This window comes from Fukomys damarensis, unplaced genomic scaffold (genome assembly GCF_012274545.1).
Source record: "Fukomys damarensis isolate Sample0158 unplaced genomic scaffold, DMR_v1.0_HiC HiC_scaffold_20, whole genome shotgun sequence".
Classification (NCBI taxonomy): domain Eukaryota; kingdom Metazoa; phylum Chordata; class Mammalia; order Rodentia; family Bathyergidae; genus Fukomys; species Fukomys damarensis.
The window spans coordinates 3,916,916-3,934,910 of NW_022900932.1; the positions used below are offsets into that span (position 1 = coordinate 3,916,916).

General features: G+C 47.3%; 1 protein-coding gene across 6 annotated transcripts in view; it reads right to left on the reverse strand.

Moving 5' to 3' along the window:
- The window catches only part of Slc26a8 (solute carrier family 26 member 8), a 64,062-nt gene that overhangs the window by 34,477 nt on the left and 11,590 nt on the right, over positions 1–17,995 (reverse strand). For all 6 annotated transcript variants that reach the window (XM_010605351.2, XM_010605355.2, XM_010605352.2 and 3 more), the window contains 5 exons: positions 13,678–13,817; positions 8,750–8,866; positions 5,867–6,048; positions 4,282–4,446; positions 2,203–2,352 (listed from right to left, as the gene is read on the reverse strand). In XM_010605351.2, the coding sequence (XP_010603653.1) occupies positions 2,203–2,352; positions 4,282–4,446; positions 5,867–6,048; positions 8,750–8,866; positions 13,678–13,817 (754 nt within the window). The remainder of the gene's footprint in view (positions 1–2,202; positions 2,353–4,281; positions 4,447–5,866; positions 6,049–8,749; positions 8,867–13,677; positions 13,818–17,995) is intronic.

The window sequence follows — 17,995 nt, forward strand, 5'->3', positions numbered from 1 at the left end:
CGCCAGCACACCTCGGCTGCCGTTTCACGGCAGGTGCTGGGGGAAGTTTTTCTCTCCTACGCTTTTTATTTCCTTGCTGCTGGGGAGACAGGAAGGTCTTTTCCCTGCTCCGATCTGTATCTCTAATCCCTGCCTAGCGTCTCCATCGCTTGATTTAACAGGTGCCTAAGTCGCACACTGCTGTTGACAGTCTGAAGGCAGAAAACTAAGACCTCGCCACTGTGCTGCAGGGCCTCAGTTCCACCCAGTGGTTTTCATAGTTATTTACAACATTCCCCAGAGGAACGTCTGAACTGCGGCCCACAAACCAGCCTGCCAGCCGCTGTCAGCCTACTGCATCTTCTACGCGCTCGTGTTTCTCCTTTCCTTGGCCACCTGGTTGATGCCCACGGCCTTTCAGACCCTTCATGGAGCAGATGCCGTCACTGTGACATCAGAGGCACAGCTGGCCGGGCTCCATGGAGAGCAGGGCTGCCACTGTCTCCACGTGCGTGGCTGCCTGACCTCTGGGGCACCACCGATTTCACCCAGGGTTTGGAGAAGCCCATTGTAAAAGCAGCCTCTCAGCTTCTGGCCTTGACAGACTCCAACTACCCAAAGGAAAAACAAATACGCATCTCCACGAGGAGACTCAGAGGGGACCTGCAGCAGGGCTTTTCAGGCTTAGAGGGACGGGCCTGGACTAGGTAGTGCAAGGCAACATATGCCGTGGGGCCGGGATTTAGCTTAGTGATTTCAGCACCTGCCTCGCAAGCACATAGAGCTGAGTTTGATCCCCAGTATCAAAAACAAACAAACAAACAAACAAAAAACATATGCTGTGGCAATGAACAATGTACAAACCGTAGAGAGCTCAGCATCAGAACACACAGAAATAACAACAGTGACAACAATTATTATTATTGTTGGTATTTTGCCCACAAGAGTCTGTATGGGCTGGTGGCTGCCCAGGGATGCCTCTCAGTAAATGGCATTTTGGGGATCCAGGGTCATTCCACTTGGGGACTGGGTCACCTTACAGGACAAGGACACGGGAGCTCACGCCTATCGCCCGTGCTTTGGCTTGAGTCACAGAGTCCTCCTAACTGCGAGGGAAACACAGGCAGTGTGGAACAATCTCGTGTGCACCCAGTAATCCAGCACCCCCATAGGAGACGTGCTGACCCTGGAGACACCGAGCCTAGCAGCAAAGCCCTGCGCTTGGTCTCCAGCACCATGAACACAAAGCAAAACCGAAGACTCTGGGACGTAATGGACGAAGATGTCTGTAGAAACGTCAGTAATGGCGCAAGAGACAAATTTAATCCGGAGACCTGAAGTAAGATACAAGAAGGGCTGTTGCCAGGCAGCAGCCAGCTCTAGCTCTGCCAGTTACCAGCGTGACGGATTAGGCAAATGACCATCTTGGCCACTCCACTTTCCTTATGGCAGGGTTGCAAGAATACAAGGAGCCTTAATAATGGTGTGGTTGCAACTATAATAAAATTGAAGCAAAGCTTCTGTATAGAAAGTGAAGGCTATTCACCAACTCTGAGCATCGCCCAGTCAGTCTCGAAGAATAAAGCAAAATACGAAAGTATCAATAGTAGTTGACTTGGGATGATACAACTCTAGCACTGTAACTCTCTCCCTCCTTTTCCCCTATTTGTTGTTGTTGTTGTTTTGTGGTACCCTTTTTTATATTTTTATTTTGAGACAGAGTCTTGCTAAGTCACTGAGTTGTCCGGGATGGACTCAAACTTGCCATCCTGCTACCTCAGCCTCCCAGAATGCTGGAATCACAGGTGTGCACCACTGTGCCTGGCTCCCCCTTCATTTTAAAATTTCTTTAAGCTTTTCAAACTTTCTAGAATGAGCTTGTATTATTCTTTTGAGACAGGGTCTCACTATGTAGCCCAGGCTGGTGTTGAACTCACAGCGATCCTCCTGCCTCAGCCTCCCGAGTGCTGGGATTACAGGCATGTACCACCATGCCCCATTTATTTCAGCTTTCTAAGTGAGTATTTAAAATTATCTGAGCCAGCCAGGTGTAGTGGTGCACGCCTATAATCCCAGCATTCAGGAGGCTGAGGCAGGAGGATTGCCATGAGTTTTGAGGCCAACCTGGGATACATAGTGAGTTCAAAGCCAGCCTGATGTACATAGTGAGACCTTTAAAAAAAAATATCTGAATTATGAAATCAGGGCATTAGAAACACCTACCAGAAATAATTCCATGGGAAATTCGATAGGATAATGATTGAAAGAAATTCGGATACACTTGTTGATTCTCAGAGCAACAACAGCTGTTAGAAAGAGTAGGATGCTGGTGGAATTAGCTTTTGGGAGAGCCACACAGTAGTTAAGTATGTTCTGAAAGAAAACAAAATTACAGAGGTTCATAAAGGGGTGTAATAACTGCCTAAATCCGGAGAAGGGCATTGCTCTGCATTAGTTAAAAAAGAAGTCCCTAGGCAAGGTCACTGGGCACCAAGGTTTTTTGTTGGTGGCTGTGTTTTTGTTCGTTTATTTATGGTACTGTGGATTGAACCCAGGGCTTTTGCACACAAGACGTGATTAAGATCTAAGTTCAGTGAATGTCTACATTTTTAAACATTAGTACAGTGAAAGACACGTTCACACGAAGCCCTCACAGTGCTCCTCCTCATCCTGGAAGGCTCCTCCCCTCCCCTCCTTCTTGCCACTTTCTGAAGCAGTTCTGGAGGTGCCCTTTCATGAGTGTCTGTATCTGTGCTGTTGTAGATGTCCCGATGTGCTGAACCGATTCAAAACGTTTACCTTCCTTGGTCACACTGACTTTGGGGAGCAGCCAGAAGCCACACAGTGCCAGATCCAGTGGATAAGGCAGATGAGGGCATCCTGCAATGTTTTTTTTTGTTTTTGTTTTTGTTTTGTTTTGTTGGTACCAGGGATCGAACTCGGGTCCTTGTGCTTGCAAGGCAGGCGGCAGAACCACTGAGCTAAATCCCCGGCCCTTTTTGTTTTGTTTTTTTTGCTACTGGGGATGGAACTCAGGACCCTTGCACTTGCCAGGCAGGTGTGGTGCCCCTGAGCTACATCCCCAGCGCCCACTGCAGTGTTTTTATGAGCCAGCCTTTTGGCTGGGTGGCACTGGCAGTGGCATTCACCACATTTCACAGTACACCTCGTAAGGACACAAAAGAGGACTTCCAGAACCGCTTCAGAATGGCCAGGCGAACTCCTGTCACCCCAGCACTCAGGAGGCTGGGGCAGAAGGGTTGCAAGAGTCCAAGATCAGCCTGGGCTACATAGTGAGTTCAAGGCCAAACTGGACAATATAGTAAGACCCTGTCTCAAAGAACAAAATCAAAAAGAAAGACGAAGAAAATTCCCAGAATGGTGGGAAGTGTTTGAAGCAAGGGGGAGGATTTTGAGGGGGATTAACGGTAATGCGTCTTTCACTGTCATACATTTGAAAACATTTAACCACTCAACATATGTTTTGACCACCCTTTGCGTATCCCCACCCTCCTTTTCATTTTTCATTTGGAGATGGGGTCTTACTAAGTCTCTAAGTTGCACAGGCTGGACTCAAACTTTTGATCTTCCCACCTCAACTTCCCAGAGTGCTGGGATTATAACTATGCACTACCATGCCTGGGTGGGTATTGAGATTTTTATGAGAATTATATTACCGTAGCAGTGAGGGCAAGCATGGAGGTTGAGGAGAGTGTGCTGATAAGCATTTTCTTTTTCCCGGTACCGGGGATCAAACTCCAGTCCTTGCACTTGCGAGACAGGCGGTGAAACCACTGAGCTAAATCCCCAGCCCCCTGATATGCATTTTCACTGGGGATTTAGCTCAGTGGTTCCAGCACCTGCCTCATAAGCACGAGGGCCTGAGTTCGATCCCCGGTACCAAAAAAAAGAAAAAGGGATTTTAAAAGAGTAATGGTCAATAAAGGGAGAATAGGCACATGTGGTGGCCCATACCTTCAATCCCAACACTCAGGAGGCTGAAGCAGGAGGATTGCCACGAGTTCGAGGCCAGCCTGGACTACACAGCAAGACCCTGTCTCAGAAAACATTAAATATTTGCTTCAAATGCTAGGCTGAAATGGTTACTGTAAAGGAAAGCATGGTCCAGCCGCCTTAAATCTACAGAGATGAAACTATTTCCGGGACACCCTTGACCCGGCTGGCCACCTGTGAGCTGCATCTTTGATCACGAACAGGCAGGAGGCTCTGCTCGGGCCTGCTGGTCCTTAGAGGCCACTGGAGGGGCGTTCGCAACTCCGGGTGAGGGGTGAAGCTACTCACATAGAAGAAGGCAACAGGACCGGCGTGGAAAGTGATCATCACCCCGAAGACACAGGGCAGCTGGGACAGCACGAGGTGCAGGGCCACGGCGGCCAGGTAAGCGCTGATCACAGCCTCGGGGAGGTAGGTGGCCATGAAGCCCATGCCTAAGAGGCCCATGGAGAGCTGGGCCGGGGGAGGAGAACCAGACGGGCAACGTCACCACAGCAGCAGAGCTCCGCCCGCCCACAGCTGCCTCGTTTCGCCTCGCTATGGCCTCCACTTCCCTGCCCGCCCCACCCCGTCCTTAACCAGTACCGTTCTCCAGCTCTGTCACTCCGGAAGGTGGCACAGAAGGAGTCCTACGCTGTGTAAATTCTCCTAATCTCATTTAATGTTTACTTGCTTTTTTGATCAACATTTGCATGACACGATTTTGCATTCATCTACTGTCAGTCTACCTTTCTCATTACATTCGAGGTTAATTTCTTACAGACAGAATATTTTTAACATGCTGATCTCTGCCTTTAATGTAAATGTTCAAATATTAGGGCTTAAGTCTGCCATTTTTCTGTTTGTTCTGATTTTTTATTCCTCTCTTCCCCACATCCTCTGTACTCTACTTTCACTTATCTGCAGTATTTTTTATTTGTTTAGTTTTGCTTTGCTTTTTTGCAGGACTGGGGATTAAACCCAGGGCCTTTTACCACTGAGCTTTATCCTCAGCCCTTTTTATTTTTTTTACTTTGGGACTGGGTCTTGCTAAGTTGTCCAGGCTGTCCTTAAATTTGTTGACCCTCCTGCCTCAGCCTCCTGAGTACCTGGGATTGCAGGCAAACGCTCAGAGGAAAATTTAAAACACTGCCAAAATGAACTTTGAGGTTTTTGCTTTGTTTTTGCAGTAGGGGGGACTGAACTCAGGACCTCTGCTCTGAGTTACATCCTCAGCCCTTTTTAAATTAAAGTTTATTATTATTTTTTAAAATCATGACAGTCTCACTAAGGCGTTAAACTGCCCAGACCGTGCTCAGACTTGTGATCTTCCTGCCTCAGCCTCTCAGAGCACCGTGATGATAAGCATGCACCACCGTGTACAGCAGTATTGAGACTTTAATAAGACATTTACATTTTTGTCCTGAGGCTGTGTTCCTTGTCACTGCAGAAAAAGGATCCCAGGCCTGACTGTCATGCTTACTGACCAGAAACACAACCCAGGAGTGCTATTCTGTCATGCTTACTGACCAGAAACACAACCCAGGAGTGCTATTCTTTTATTTCGTTTTGTTTTTTTGGTATGGGGGATCGAACTTGGGACCTTGCACTGGCGAGGCAGGCGGTGGCATCACTGACCTAAATCCTTGGCCCCAGGAGTGCTATTCTTAAAAGAATAGAAGTTATTTTGAAAAAGATACAATCAGGAGTGGAACTCTAGGTTCTAAGACTCTTCTCTGGCTTGGAGGAGAAGGGGCTGGGGAGAAAGTTCAGGGTCTTCTCCTAAGTCAGTGGTGGAAGATTTCTGAAGAGAGCCAAGTTTCATCCCTCCCACAAGAGCCACTAATGAGGGTTCCCTTTACTCAGTTCTTTGTCGGGGGTTATAAGGTCCTACCTGAATCAGCCCAGTCAGAAAAGTGGTGGCCGCCACCACACTTAAGGACTTGTTATAGTTGTCAAAGTAGGAAGGGACAGTAAAGTCGTCCTTGAGGAACGTTCCCAAGATCAGGTGGCCTTTGTTGAATGGCTTCTCCTTCAGGACATTGATCATCAGGGCACTCACAAGGAAGAAGGGGCCTGTGGGGAGGACGTTAGGTGGGAGGTCAGGGTTCGAGTCCACGCAGACTGACAGACACTGACAAAGCAAGCTGTGGACCGTTCCTGGATGGGCTCTGATCTGAGGCACAGACTGGAATGTGGCCACGGAGAAGAAAGCAAGAGCTGGGAGGAGAACCGAGATCCACGTCTCGTAACCAACTCCTGGCAGTCAGGTGCTGTGTCCAGGAATGGAGTCTCTGTGGATCATGGACACATGGAGTGGAAGTCGAAGAGAAATGGGCTAGAGAGAGCTACAAGCCTCAGCCACCGTGGCTGCCCTTAGGGAGATGGTAGCAAAGGATCATAAGCCAAAGCTACAATAGGAGGGAGAGCACGCCTGTAATCCCAGCACTCTAGGAGGCTGAGGCAGGAGGATGCTAGTTGGAGCTAGCCCATACCATTTAGCAACCTAGGGAGAACTTGTTTCAAAAGAAAAAAGAAAAAGGGGTCGGGATGTAGGCCCCAAGTTCATAGTGGTTGCCAGTACCAAAAAAAAAAAAAAAAAAAAAAAAAAAAAAAAAAAAAAATAAAGAAAGAAAGAAAGAAAGAAAAAAAAAGAATAATACTTTTGAAGAATTTACCATGCACAAGGTGACACAGAGCTAATCCTGCTGCAAAGAGTAATTCACTTAATTTTCACACTGACAGGCACACGTGGGAGAGCAAGCACAAATTCTGCCTTTAAGGTACTGGCAACAAAAGCTTGACCAGCCCCTTCCTATCAGTATTTGGAAATGATCGTGCGGTGCCCAGGAACTTGGGGATCTGGGGATAAACTGTCCCCTTGGGGCCCAGATGTAAAATCAGCACACGATAGCTTTGGGTAAAGTACGAAGTGTCACCATTTATCTATTCATTCATTTATTTTTGTGGTACTAGGGATTGAACCTAGGACCTTTACACTGAGCTGTATCCCCAGCCCTTTTAAATTTTTAAAAACTTGGAAACAGGGCCTCACTAAGTTGCTAAACTGCTCAGGTTGGGCTTGAACTTTTGCTCCTCCTGCCTCAGCCTCCCAGAATGCTATGATTACAGTAGACACACGTCCCAGTCCCCAGCTCAGTATTGCCTTTTTTTTGTACTGGGGATTGAACTCTGGCCCTTGCGCTTGCAAGGCAGGCGGCGGCACCACTGAGCTAAGTCCCAGCAGTACTGCCTTTTAAAAAGGCAGAGGAGGGCCGGGATGTAGCTCAGTGGTGCCTCCGCCTGCCTTGCAAGTGCAAGGTCCTGAGTTCGATCCTTGGTACCAAAAAGATCCTGAGGTTGCTTGGTCCCTGGTCGGGTGTAGAGTGGGGACGTCCAGGAGAAAAGCTCCTCACCGAGTGAATGTTGGCAATGCCTTCCCTGCCTCTTGGGCATTCTGTGATTTGATTTCTGTACAGGTTCCCGTAGGTTAAGTAAATGCACTGAATGCATGACCTTCAACTCTTCTGGTGCCCGTGATGGTCATTTCTTTCTCTCTCTCTCTCTCTCTTTCTTTCTTTCTTTCTTTCTTTCTTTCTTTCTTTCCTTCTTTCTTTCTTTCTTTCTTTCTTTCTTTCTTTCTTTCTTTCTTTCTTTCTTTCTCTCTCTCTCTCTCTCTCTCTCTCTTTCTTTCTTTCTCTCTTTCTTTCTTTCTTTCTTTCCTTCTTTCATGGTTTTTTTGGGACAGGGTCTCACTATGTAGTTGAGACTGACCTGCAACTCACTATGTAGCCCAGGCTGGTCTCGAACTCACAGCAATCCTCCTGCCTCAGCCTCTCGAGTGCTGGGATTACCGGCATGCACCACCACGCCTGGCCGGTCATTTCTAATTATAAATTAGTACGTGGACTTCTGACTCAGAGAGGAAAGTGCTTGTCCTGCGGACTTGAGTGTTCTGCTTACAGATGTCCCTCATTTAAGGACCTACTGTTTAACAACTCTTTGGACTTAGGACCCTTGGCTCAGCCTGAGAATCTGTCCTTTTTTTTGTTTGTTTGTTTGCACAGTTCTGTACATCTTGCAGAGAGCGCCTCAAAGTCTCTTTTGTACAGTGCAGTTGTTTACACAGCCCTGTAACTTCCTCTGACTGCACTGTACAGCCAAGTACTGCAGTTTTATGTCCTGTCGTACATTACAGTACTGCATGGAAAGTTATGCAAATAAAAGCAAAGTCACCAAGGTAGAGTTTTCCTCTGACCATTTCTTTGTTCTGAATATTGCAATGTACATACTCATGGGACTCCTCACTTAGCGACAAAATAATTTAACGACCTAAGTTGCCGGAACTGAACTCAGTCATTAAATGAGGAATGCCTGTGCTCTGCCAGAGTTTTCTCATTGTAAATTAATAAACTTACAAGCTGCACAGTAACCCAGCCCCATGCAGCTCGGCTACAGGTCCAGCTGAAAGACTCACTGACTCTGGGAGTATTGGCCAAACGGTCAGTGTTGGATTTCCCGGGCGGAGGGCAGACAGGCTGCAGTGTGTGGTGATTTCACCAAGGAAGTGACCTGCGCCCTCAAACCCTTTGGCTTGTTTCTCTGGAAGTGACATTAATAATGACACACGGGGAGAACCTGCACATCAGCCCTATGGACAGGATGTCCAACTTCTGCTGCTTTTCTTAAACACAGCTTGAAGCCCAGTTTCTCAGCTATTAAATAAATGATCGAGGCAGAAACTCTATCTGCCTCTGGGGCTCTGCATGGAACTCACCAATGGACATTTGATGACATGATCCAAAAATCACGTACACCACGGAGGAGCAGAAAGCTGCGTAGGCGACATTGAGAGGGGGAACCAGCTGCCTTGTCAACAGACTAAGTACCAGCCCTGAAAAGCAAGACAATTCAAGTAAGAAGAGGTAGCGTGGCTTTTAAAAGTCACTCTAAATAAAAACTGTAAAGAAGGTTGGAATAAACTTTATCTCTGTGAAGCCAGACATGGTGGTACACGCCCGAAATCACAACTACTGGGGAGGCTGAGGCAGGAGGGTATCAAACTAGAGGCCAGCCTGGGCAACTTAGTGAGGAACTGTCACAAACAAACAACTACAACAAAACCCAAGTCAGGTATATAGATGACTGAGGGTGACCATAACAGAATCCTGTCACCAAATGCCCTTTTATCGTTTCTGATTCCTACCTTCTCTTGCTTTTATGTCTCAGGGTTTTTGTTTGTTTGTTTTTGGTACTTAGGACTGAACTCAGAGCCTTCTCACTCAGCTATATCCCAGCTGTATTTTATTTTTTATTTTGAGTTAGGGTCTCTCTAAATTGTCAGGTTGCCCAGGGTGGGCTCAAACTTGCAACCCTCCTGGCTCACCCTCCCAGAGTGCCAGGACCACAGGTGTGTGCCAACCAACCACACCGGCTTCCGTTCTCTGTCATAGGCTTGATCACGCCTTTCACGCAAGGTCTTAATTGGAGACCTGGGAAGCCAACAGCGCAATGCTAAGGTCCAACTCTAACATCTTAGAAGTGGCCCGGTCCCCAGCCCTGGGGAAAGCCCTAGGGTGAGGGCTGAAGATGGGAGCAGGGCTGCACTGACTTGGTCCAGCGTGATGGGCACCGTCCGCTCCTTCCCACCATCCTCTCTCTCCTCAGAGGCACCATGGGAATGTAGAATCTCTTAAGCCAATGAACTAACATGCGTGGTGTCGGGCTTCGGGTGTTTTTAAACCCGTACCTCTTACCTTGAGGGTTTCTCCTCAACTTACTGTTCACCTGAATTCATTCATGAGTCCAGCGAGCTGGGTTCTTATCTCATACAAGAGGAATTTTTTTTGTTTTGTTTTGTTTTGTTTTTTGAGACAGGGTCTCACGATGTAGTTGAGACTGCCCTGGAACTCACTATGTAGCCCAGGCTGGTCTCAAACTCACAGTGATCCTCCTGCCTCAGCCTCCTGAGTGCTGGGATTACAGGCATGCACCACCCCGCCCGGCTCCTTCTCACTATCTTATTTTGAAGCAATTCCCAAATATTAAGTAATTTCCTAGATATTTCTGTATTCATTTCATCTGTACGTATTTCTTTCTTTCTTTTTTTTAAAGCAACTCTTACTTAAACTGCAAAACCTGTTAGAAGGTCAGTTTTCTGAGCCGCCTGAGCAGCTCCTAAGTGGGTGGCGGTAAGTAGCAGTCCCCCACCTTGGCACCAGGAACTGTCTGGTGGAAGACAGTTTCCCCATGGATCAGGGAGGGGGATCTTTTCTTTAAGTTTCTTTGTTGTTGCTATTTGTTTGCGATACATGGTGATTCCCCAGCGCCAGCAGTGCCACCTCAGCTCCTCTTTAGCTCTCACAGCTGTAGGCCACAGTAAGGCGGCTGCTCCTGGGAGAATCTCTTACCCCACCAAGCTGACAGGAGCCAGAGCTCAGCAGGGGCGGGTGGGAATGTGGGGAATGGGTACAGCCACGAGCCTATTGGCTGGTGCCACCCACACTCGGGGCGGGGCTTCCATTAGCCACACCCACATCCGTGCGGAACTAATTTAGCCGTCACAGCCTCCATCCAAGCATCACACACCCATGATCAGCGACCTTCCCAGAGCCCCACCTATGAGCACACGAGGCTTTGGGGGACCACTAGATACAAGCCGTGACAGCTGCAAAAATAAACGGTGGGAGGATACCGAGAAGGGGGTGGCTGAGTCCTAAGAAACTTCTAACTCTAGATCTCTGGGGAGTCTCCATACGATTCTGTACTTGGTGTAGGAGGGTTCCTTTTCCACCACAGCCTCACCAGCACTTCTTTTTTGATCTCCTGATGACTGCCATTCTTTCAGGAGTATGATGGAACCTTAGCGTTGTTTTCACTTACATAGCTTAAAACATCACGCTACAGCGATACATGTGTACAATGTTTATAACAGCACAATTCGTAATAGCGAGATTATAGAAGCAGCAGCCTGTATACCCATCAGCAGGCGACCGGATAAAGAAAATGTGGTGTCTACACATAATGGAGTACGACTCAGCTATAAAGAAGGACAGAGGAAAATGGAGGCACCTGGAAAATATGTTGAGTGAAATAAACCAGACCTATGAGCTTAAAATACCACGCGGCATCTCTCAGTGGGGTAAGGCCAAGGACAAACACAAAGATAAGTAAAGGACGGCTAGCAGCGGACAAGAGGGTGGATCAAATGGCAGGGGTCGGAGAGACCAAGGGTGAGGGCTGAGGGGCGGGGGAAAGAAGGCGAAAAAGATTGCCACATACAGGGACCCGATAACCTCAACGAACCTAAACATTATATGCCGTGAGCATGAGCTGAGAGCAGTAATACCAACAAGAATGAAAACGGGGACGGGAATTCGAGGAGGAGGCGGAGCGGGAGGGAAGGGAATTTAAAAGAGAAAACTCGCTGTATTACATAATGTACCCACTCCCCAGGAAGGCGGTAAACTTTGTGTACTGCCAAAACATACTAATGAAGAAAACCAACTCGCCTATGTTGCTATTTTTTTCTCCTATATTATTAAAAATTATTTATTGTTCTGTCTTTCACATTTAGGTCTTGAATCTACGAAGAACACATTTTTGTGCATGGTATGAGAGAGCTATCCACTTTTTCCTTATTTGTAGTCAATTTTGGGCCAGGGATTTAGCTCAGTGGTTCCACTGCCTGCCTCACAAGTACAAGGACCCGAGTTTGATCCCCGGTACCAAAAAAAAAAAGTTTGCATCCAATCGTTTCACCCTGTTTCACCATGACAAAGCCTGTTTTGTAGTGATACATCTGATACAAATCACGTGACTCATGTACGTGTCACTCTTTTCTGTCCCAGTGTCCGCGTTGTCTCTCTGTGCAATACCACGCTGTCTTAACTGCCTTTGGAGTAATTTGTGTAGAAATGGTTTTAATAATTAAGTTAATCATCCCTGTCTCATTGTGAAACATAATACATCCATGGAAAATAGATTAAAATAGTTGTGCTCAGCAACAGACAGGAACAAGCTATTGATACATACAGTCTGGACGAATATCAAACGCATAACCCTGAATGAGGGAAGCCAGCCTTCCAAAGTTGCACACCGTAGGGTTCTGGTTATACGATATTCTCAAAGAGACAGCACCATGGGATTGGAGACCACAGCGGTGGAACCAGTGTGGTAGGTCTGGGGAGGGTGAGACTATAAAGTCAAAGCACAGGTGAGGTTTGGGGGTGATGGAGTTTTCCTGGATCCAGTGTGGTGGTACTTTCACAAATATGCATTAAAATGCATGGATTTATGCATCAAAAGAAAAAAAGAAAAGGGTTTTTTTTTGTTATTGTTGTTTTTATTTTTTATTTTTCCGGTACTGGGGATCGAACTTGGGTCCTTGCACTTGCCAGGCAGGCGGCAGAACCACTGAGCTAAATCCTGGCCCTTGTTATTGATGGTTTTGGACAAGGTCTCACTATGTAGTCCAACCTGGCCTTGAACTCACTATGTAGGCCAGGCTGGCCTTGAACTCAAAGCGATTCTCCTGCCTCAGCCTCCCAAGGGCTGGGATTATAAGCATGTGCCACCAGGCCCAGCTAAAAAAGTAAAGTTTACTGTATGATAAATTATAAATAAGCAAATATTCCCTTGCATTTCCCAGTTAATGTCCCTGTGCCAGAGTTGTATTTCAGCCATCACGTGCCTATTTGATTTATCTCCTTTTGGGGCCGGGATATAGCTCAGTGGCATCTCGCCTGCCTGGCAAGTGCAAGGTCCTGAGTTCTATCCCTGGTGCCGGTTAGGGGAGGGGCAGCCTTCCAGGTTGGTCTCCTTTTTGCAAGGTTTGGTCCTGCAGTGGGGCCCGGAAGAACAGAGCAACGGAGGTGTTTAAAGACTCCATGGGTGCAGCTCAGTGGCCAAGCACTTCCCTAGTCTGCACAAGTCTACACATACACACACACACACACACACACACACACACACACACACACACGGAATAATAAAGCCCATTCCCTTTGTGGGCTAACTTGGTTTCAGGTTAACTTTCCTGTTTCCCTGGAGACGTGGTAACAGTACAATGTCAGCTGTGCTGCCTGGCACAATTGCTCAGGGTGAAAACCATCCCAATTAGCATGCTCCATCTGGACCAGGGGAGCATCCAGCGGGAAGCCTGACTCGGCTGTCCTGAGCACAGGCTCTCTTGGAACTTGGTTTGTCCCTTGTGGAGCTCAGGAAGTGACACACGCAGGCCACTGCTACCAGAGTGTGGGCCCCCATGTGGGAAATGAGGCTCCCAAACCCAGACAGCTGCCGCTCCTCCTGCGTGGCCTTGTCTTACTTCTGCACTGGCCCCTGGGCTGTCTGTCGCCTGCTGGAGAAATACCAGCACGCTGTTCCCTAGCCTTTGCCTTTCTAAGAAAAAAGCACCGCCAAGTGAGACCTACCACAGTAGCGAGTATAACACAACTGGCGAAACCGAAAAATGACCCGGAGGAGGCGCTACAGTCATTCTGAGAAGCAGCCCAAGGCCTAAGCTGAACTGAGTCTTTCGGCTGCATCCCCGAAGGGTTAGAGCTCTGCCAGTCCAGGGAGCGAATGGTAATGATGTGAGTGAAAGTCTCGTTTTTCTGTTCGTCTAGCTCGTCTTTGTCCGCTCTGAGCAGGGGAGAAGATCCGACAGACTCTGTGGGTGACAAGGCTTTGCACCTTTCTTACCTTGAGGGACCTGCACGAGGCCAACACTTAAGCCAGCGAGTAAATCTCCAAGAAGCCAGTCCTTGAATCGATACAGACACATCCACTCCAGGAAGGGGAAGATCGTAACCATGCATCTTAGGAACTTGTGCCAGGAGCAGCTGAGAGAGAGGAGAGCAGAGACTGGATTAGGGAGGCCCCGAGGTCGAGAGAGGCAGAGAGAGGCCGTGTACCGTCCTGAGGGACCCTGCAGTGCTCTGCCCTCTGGGTATTTAGCAGCATCACTGGCCTCTGCCCACTAGATGTCAGTAGTCCCTGCTCCCCCAGTTACGACCACTATTAACCTTGAGAACCAGCACTGCGTGTGTGGCAAGAACTAAAACAGATGTGTGCAGTGTACGATGACTTTCTCTTTTGTGGGGGTATCAGGGGTCAAACTCATGACCTTGCTCTTTTGAGGCAAGTGCAGTGCCACTGAGCTAAAACCCTGCTCCATTTTTTTGGTTTTTTGAGACAGGCTCTTACTATGTAATCCAGGCTGCCCCTGAACTCACTGTGTAGCCCAGGCTGGCCTTGAACTTGTGGTGATCCTTCTGCCTCAGCCTCCTGAGTGCTGGGATTACCGGCATGTGCCACCAACCCAGGCAACTTTCATGTTTTTATTAAATATTTGGAAGGAATGAAGCTTACTAATTTCTAGTAGAAAATGAATTAATTGCTATTGCTTTCACTTCCTAAGGACAGACTTTTGGGTGTGATAATGATGGCTGGGGGCAGGTAATACATTCACCTCATTCCCAGATAATACGACTTTTACCAGATAGTAACTGTGTGTGGCTTTGATTTGAGGTACTTAGAAATTTATAGAAAATGTAGAATGTGCATCTTTAACGACATGGAGGCTGGAGGAGTTAGTCATGTAAAGAAAAGACTTTATACATATAATTATTAATTGATCATCATATCATAAATATATTTATAATTATATACGTTATAATTTATAATGTATATAATTTTTAAAGGTTTTAACCCAGTGCATCTCAACCTGGAGCAGTTTGGTTCCCAACAGATAACTGAAATGTTGAGAAAACTCAATTCTCATGATTGGCACTTAGCAGATGGAGGACAGGAATACTGCTAAATATTCTACAACGGACAAGACGTTTCTCCTAAAGAAAGAACCTTCTGGTCCAAAATGTCAGTGTTGGCTGGGCGTGGTGGTGCATGCCTACAATCCCAGCACTTGGGAGGCTGAGGCAGGAGGATTGCTGCAATCTGAGGCCAGGCTGGGCTACATAGTGAGTTCAAGGCCAGCCTGGACTACCTAGAAAGATCCTGTCTCAGAAAACAAAAAATCAGTGTTTAAAGCAGTGCGACACCAGCTACTCAGGAAGTGAAGGCAGGGAGATCACTTGAGCCCATGACTTCTGCCTGGGCAGCATAGCAAAACCCGTCTCAAAAGAAAAACAACAACAACAACAACAAAACAAAACAAGTCAATGCTGCTGAGGCCAAATAAACCTGCTTTAACCTTTAGATTGTCTAAAAGAGCAGAGTTAGTTGTTTTTTTTTGTACCGGGGATCAAACTCAGACCCTTGTGCTTGCAAGGCAGGTGGCAGCACCACTGAGCTAAATCCCCGGCCCTAAAAGAGCACAGTTACCACCACCAGTCGATCAGCAAAGCCAATTTGGTCTGAAACTGCCTTTTGCTATTTACATTTCAGTATGCGCTGCAAGCAGAGGATGTGAAGATTTTCTTTCACTTGCGAACTGTGTTAGATCGTTGGGATTTTACTGCTACAGCAAACGCAGCTTTAGTGGGCGCAGGGCTAAAATCTGTGCTCAGGAAAGAAGGCCTCGCCACCTCTAAGGCCCCCAAGGCCACACAGGACTGACTCCGCCAAGGTCCAAGGTCGTGGCTGGGAGCGCACGCACCGCTGGGGACGGAAGCCAGGTCTCTGGCTCCCAGGCCAGCGCTCCGTCCTCTCCACCACCTCGTCAGGCCTACCCACGGCGGTTAGATTCTGCTCGGGAGCCCGGAGGCAGAACACCGGCTTGGAGGGGACGTCACAGTGCTGTCCCTAGAGAGCTGGAATGAAGGGCCTGCGGGGCACTTGCCTCAGACCCCGAGCCCCGCCTGGGACTTGTTCTTTCCCGGGTCCAGGGTCCCCTGCTCACCATGTGCTGCTCGGCTGACGCCCAGCCACTGTGCAGTTCTTCGGCTTGGGGAGAGTCAAGGGGACAGATACGGAGGGACGAGGACTAAGGGCGGAGGGGACGGAGGAAGGGGCTGGGGAAGGGACACTGGAGCTCGGGGCTCAGGCCGAGCATTATGACAGGAATTTTTGCAGGTCAGTTCAGGCGGCTCTGGAATGAGGATGTACGAGTTGATGCGGAAGGCACAGATTTTAACAAAAAAGGGAGCATTCGCAGTTGCTGAGAGGAAGAAAACGAGGAAGGAGATAAGAGTTTTTTGCAGAAAGGAAGAGATGGAGTCAAAAGATTATTTTATTTACTAAGAAAGCCCCACTCACCTCTGCTACCCGGTGCTTCACAATTACTTATTCTTTAAATCCCTGCAGTCACCGTTGGGGGTAGGTGTGACTATCGTACCCATTTCACAGCCAAGGAAAGGAAGGCACAGTCGGGCAGGAGAGCTCAAGTAAGAAACAGGTTCAGAACTAAGCTGCCTGGCCTAGCGCCACAAACAAGCAACCAAAACTAAGCAGCCTGGATTCAGGGTTGTGGTTATTTTAAACTACCTTTCTGCTTAAAATTCAGAAACAGAGGGAACTGTGTTTCTGAAGTAGAGACTATGAAAGGAAAAGAATAAAAAAGCATGAAGTTTTTTTGTTTTTGTTTTTGCTTTTCCAAACGTAGGAGGAATTACGAACAGCTGTCGAAGCCTCTAGGAGGCAGAACAGAGGAGCGGAGGTAACGAGGTCAGGGCAGGTGGAAGGGGCCACACTGAAACGTCTTCAGTGTCCTGGGGTGTGACGAGGGAATAGCTCGGAAAAGAGCATCATTCTGTGGAAACGGAGCGAAGGGGCAGAGATGTACTCTTTGACTGTCTCCCCTTTCTCCACCCGGGAGCAGAGAAAACAGGAGTGGTGCAGCCCTGGAGAGGGTTATCCGAGACCCGACCTGTGGCAGCCGGACACTTACAAAGGAGAAGGCCTCAGGGTTCCAGGCGCCTCCCTCGCTGTCACTAGTATGTGCCGTTTGTGGGTGACAAACCAAAGGACGGGTGGGACTAAAACATCCAGAGTGTGACGGAGGACAGCTTGAGCAATTAGGGTCAGTGTCGTGGTGTGGGTCACAAAAGCTCTTTTCTTTGGGTACCGGGGATCGAACTCAGGACCTTGCGGCAGTGAAGCAGGCAGCAGAGCCACTGAGCTAAATCCCCGGCACCAAAGAGGTTCTTCATCTGAGGTTTAGGACCTGCCTATAAAACCCGGGGGTGTTCAGGAACTTAGTAGGAAAACACATCTTTGTTTTCACTAACTTCTTAATAAAACTGTAGTATTTCTTTCCACTCTGAATATGGACAGTAACAATACAAGAAATGGAACTTGACTTTGTCAACAGTACTAATAAAAAAATTTTCATACTACAATTGCTACAGATACCTTGAAATACTATTTATATCATCACTACTTTGAAGTGATGGTAGTTAGAACCACATTATTAACATAATTTGGGGGTTTTCATACTTTGAAAACTATATATCTGTTTCTTGAAAACTGTATTTTAATATAACTGGGTTTTTCTGTTTTTGTTTTTGTTTTTTTTTGAAACAGGGTCTCAACTGTGTAGTTGAGACTGACCTGGAACTTACTCTATAGCCCAGGCTGGTCTCGAACTCACAGTGATCCTCCTGCCTCAGCCTCCCGAGTGCTGGGCTGTGTTTTTTTAAAATCTGAGACAGTCTAGCTGTATAGTTCAGGCTGGCCTCAAACTTGCTATAATCTTATTTATTTCATATATTAGATTATTCTGACCAAGACTCTTCAATGGGAAAAAACCCAAAACTTGTGCTGGGAAAACAGAAGAATGAAGAATGAAGTTAAGACCTTACTTTATACTATAAGCAAAAAATTCAAACAGGATCAAAGACCCAAATTAAGAGCTAAAACTATAAAAAGAAGAAAACACAGAGGAAAATATACATGATCTTGGATTTGACAATAGTTTTCTAACTGTAACACCAAAAATCCAGGCAATTAAAAAAAATAGTTAAATTAGGGCCGGGGATTTAGCTCAGTGGCTCTGCTGCCTGCCTTGCAAATGCAAGATCCTGAGTTCACTTTCTGGTACCAAAAAAAAAAAAAAAAAAAA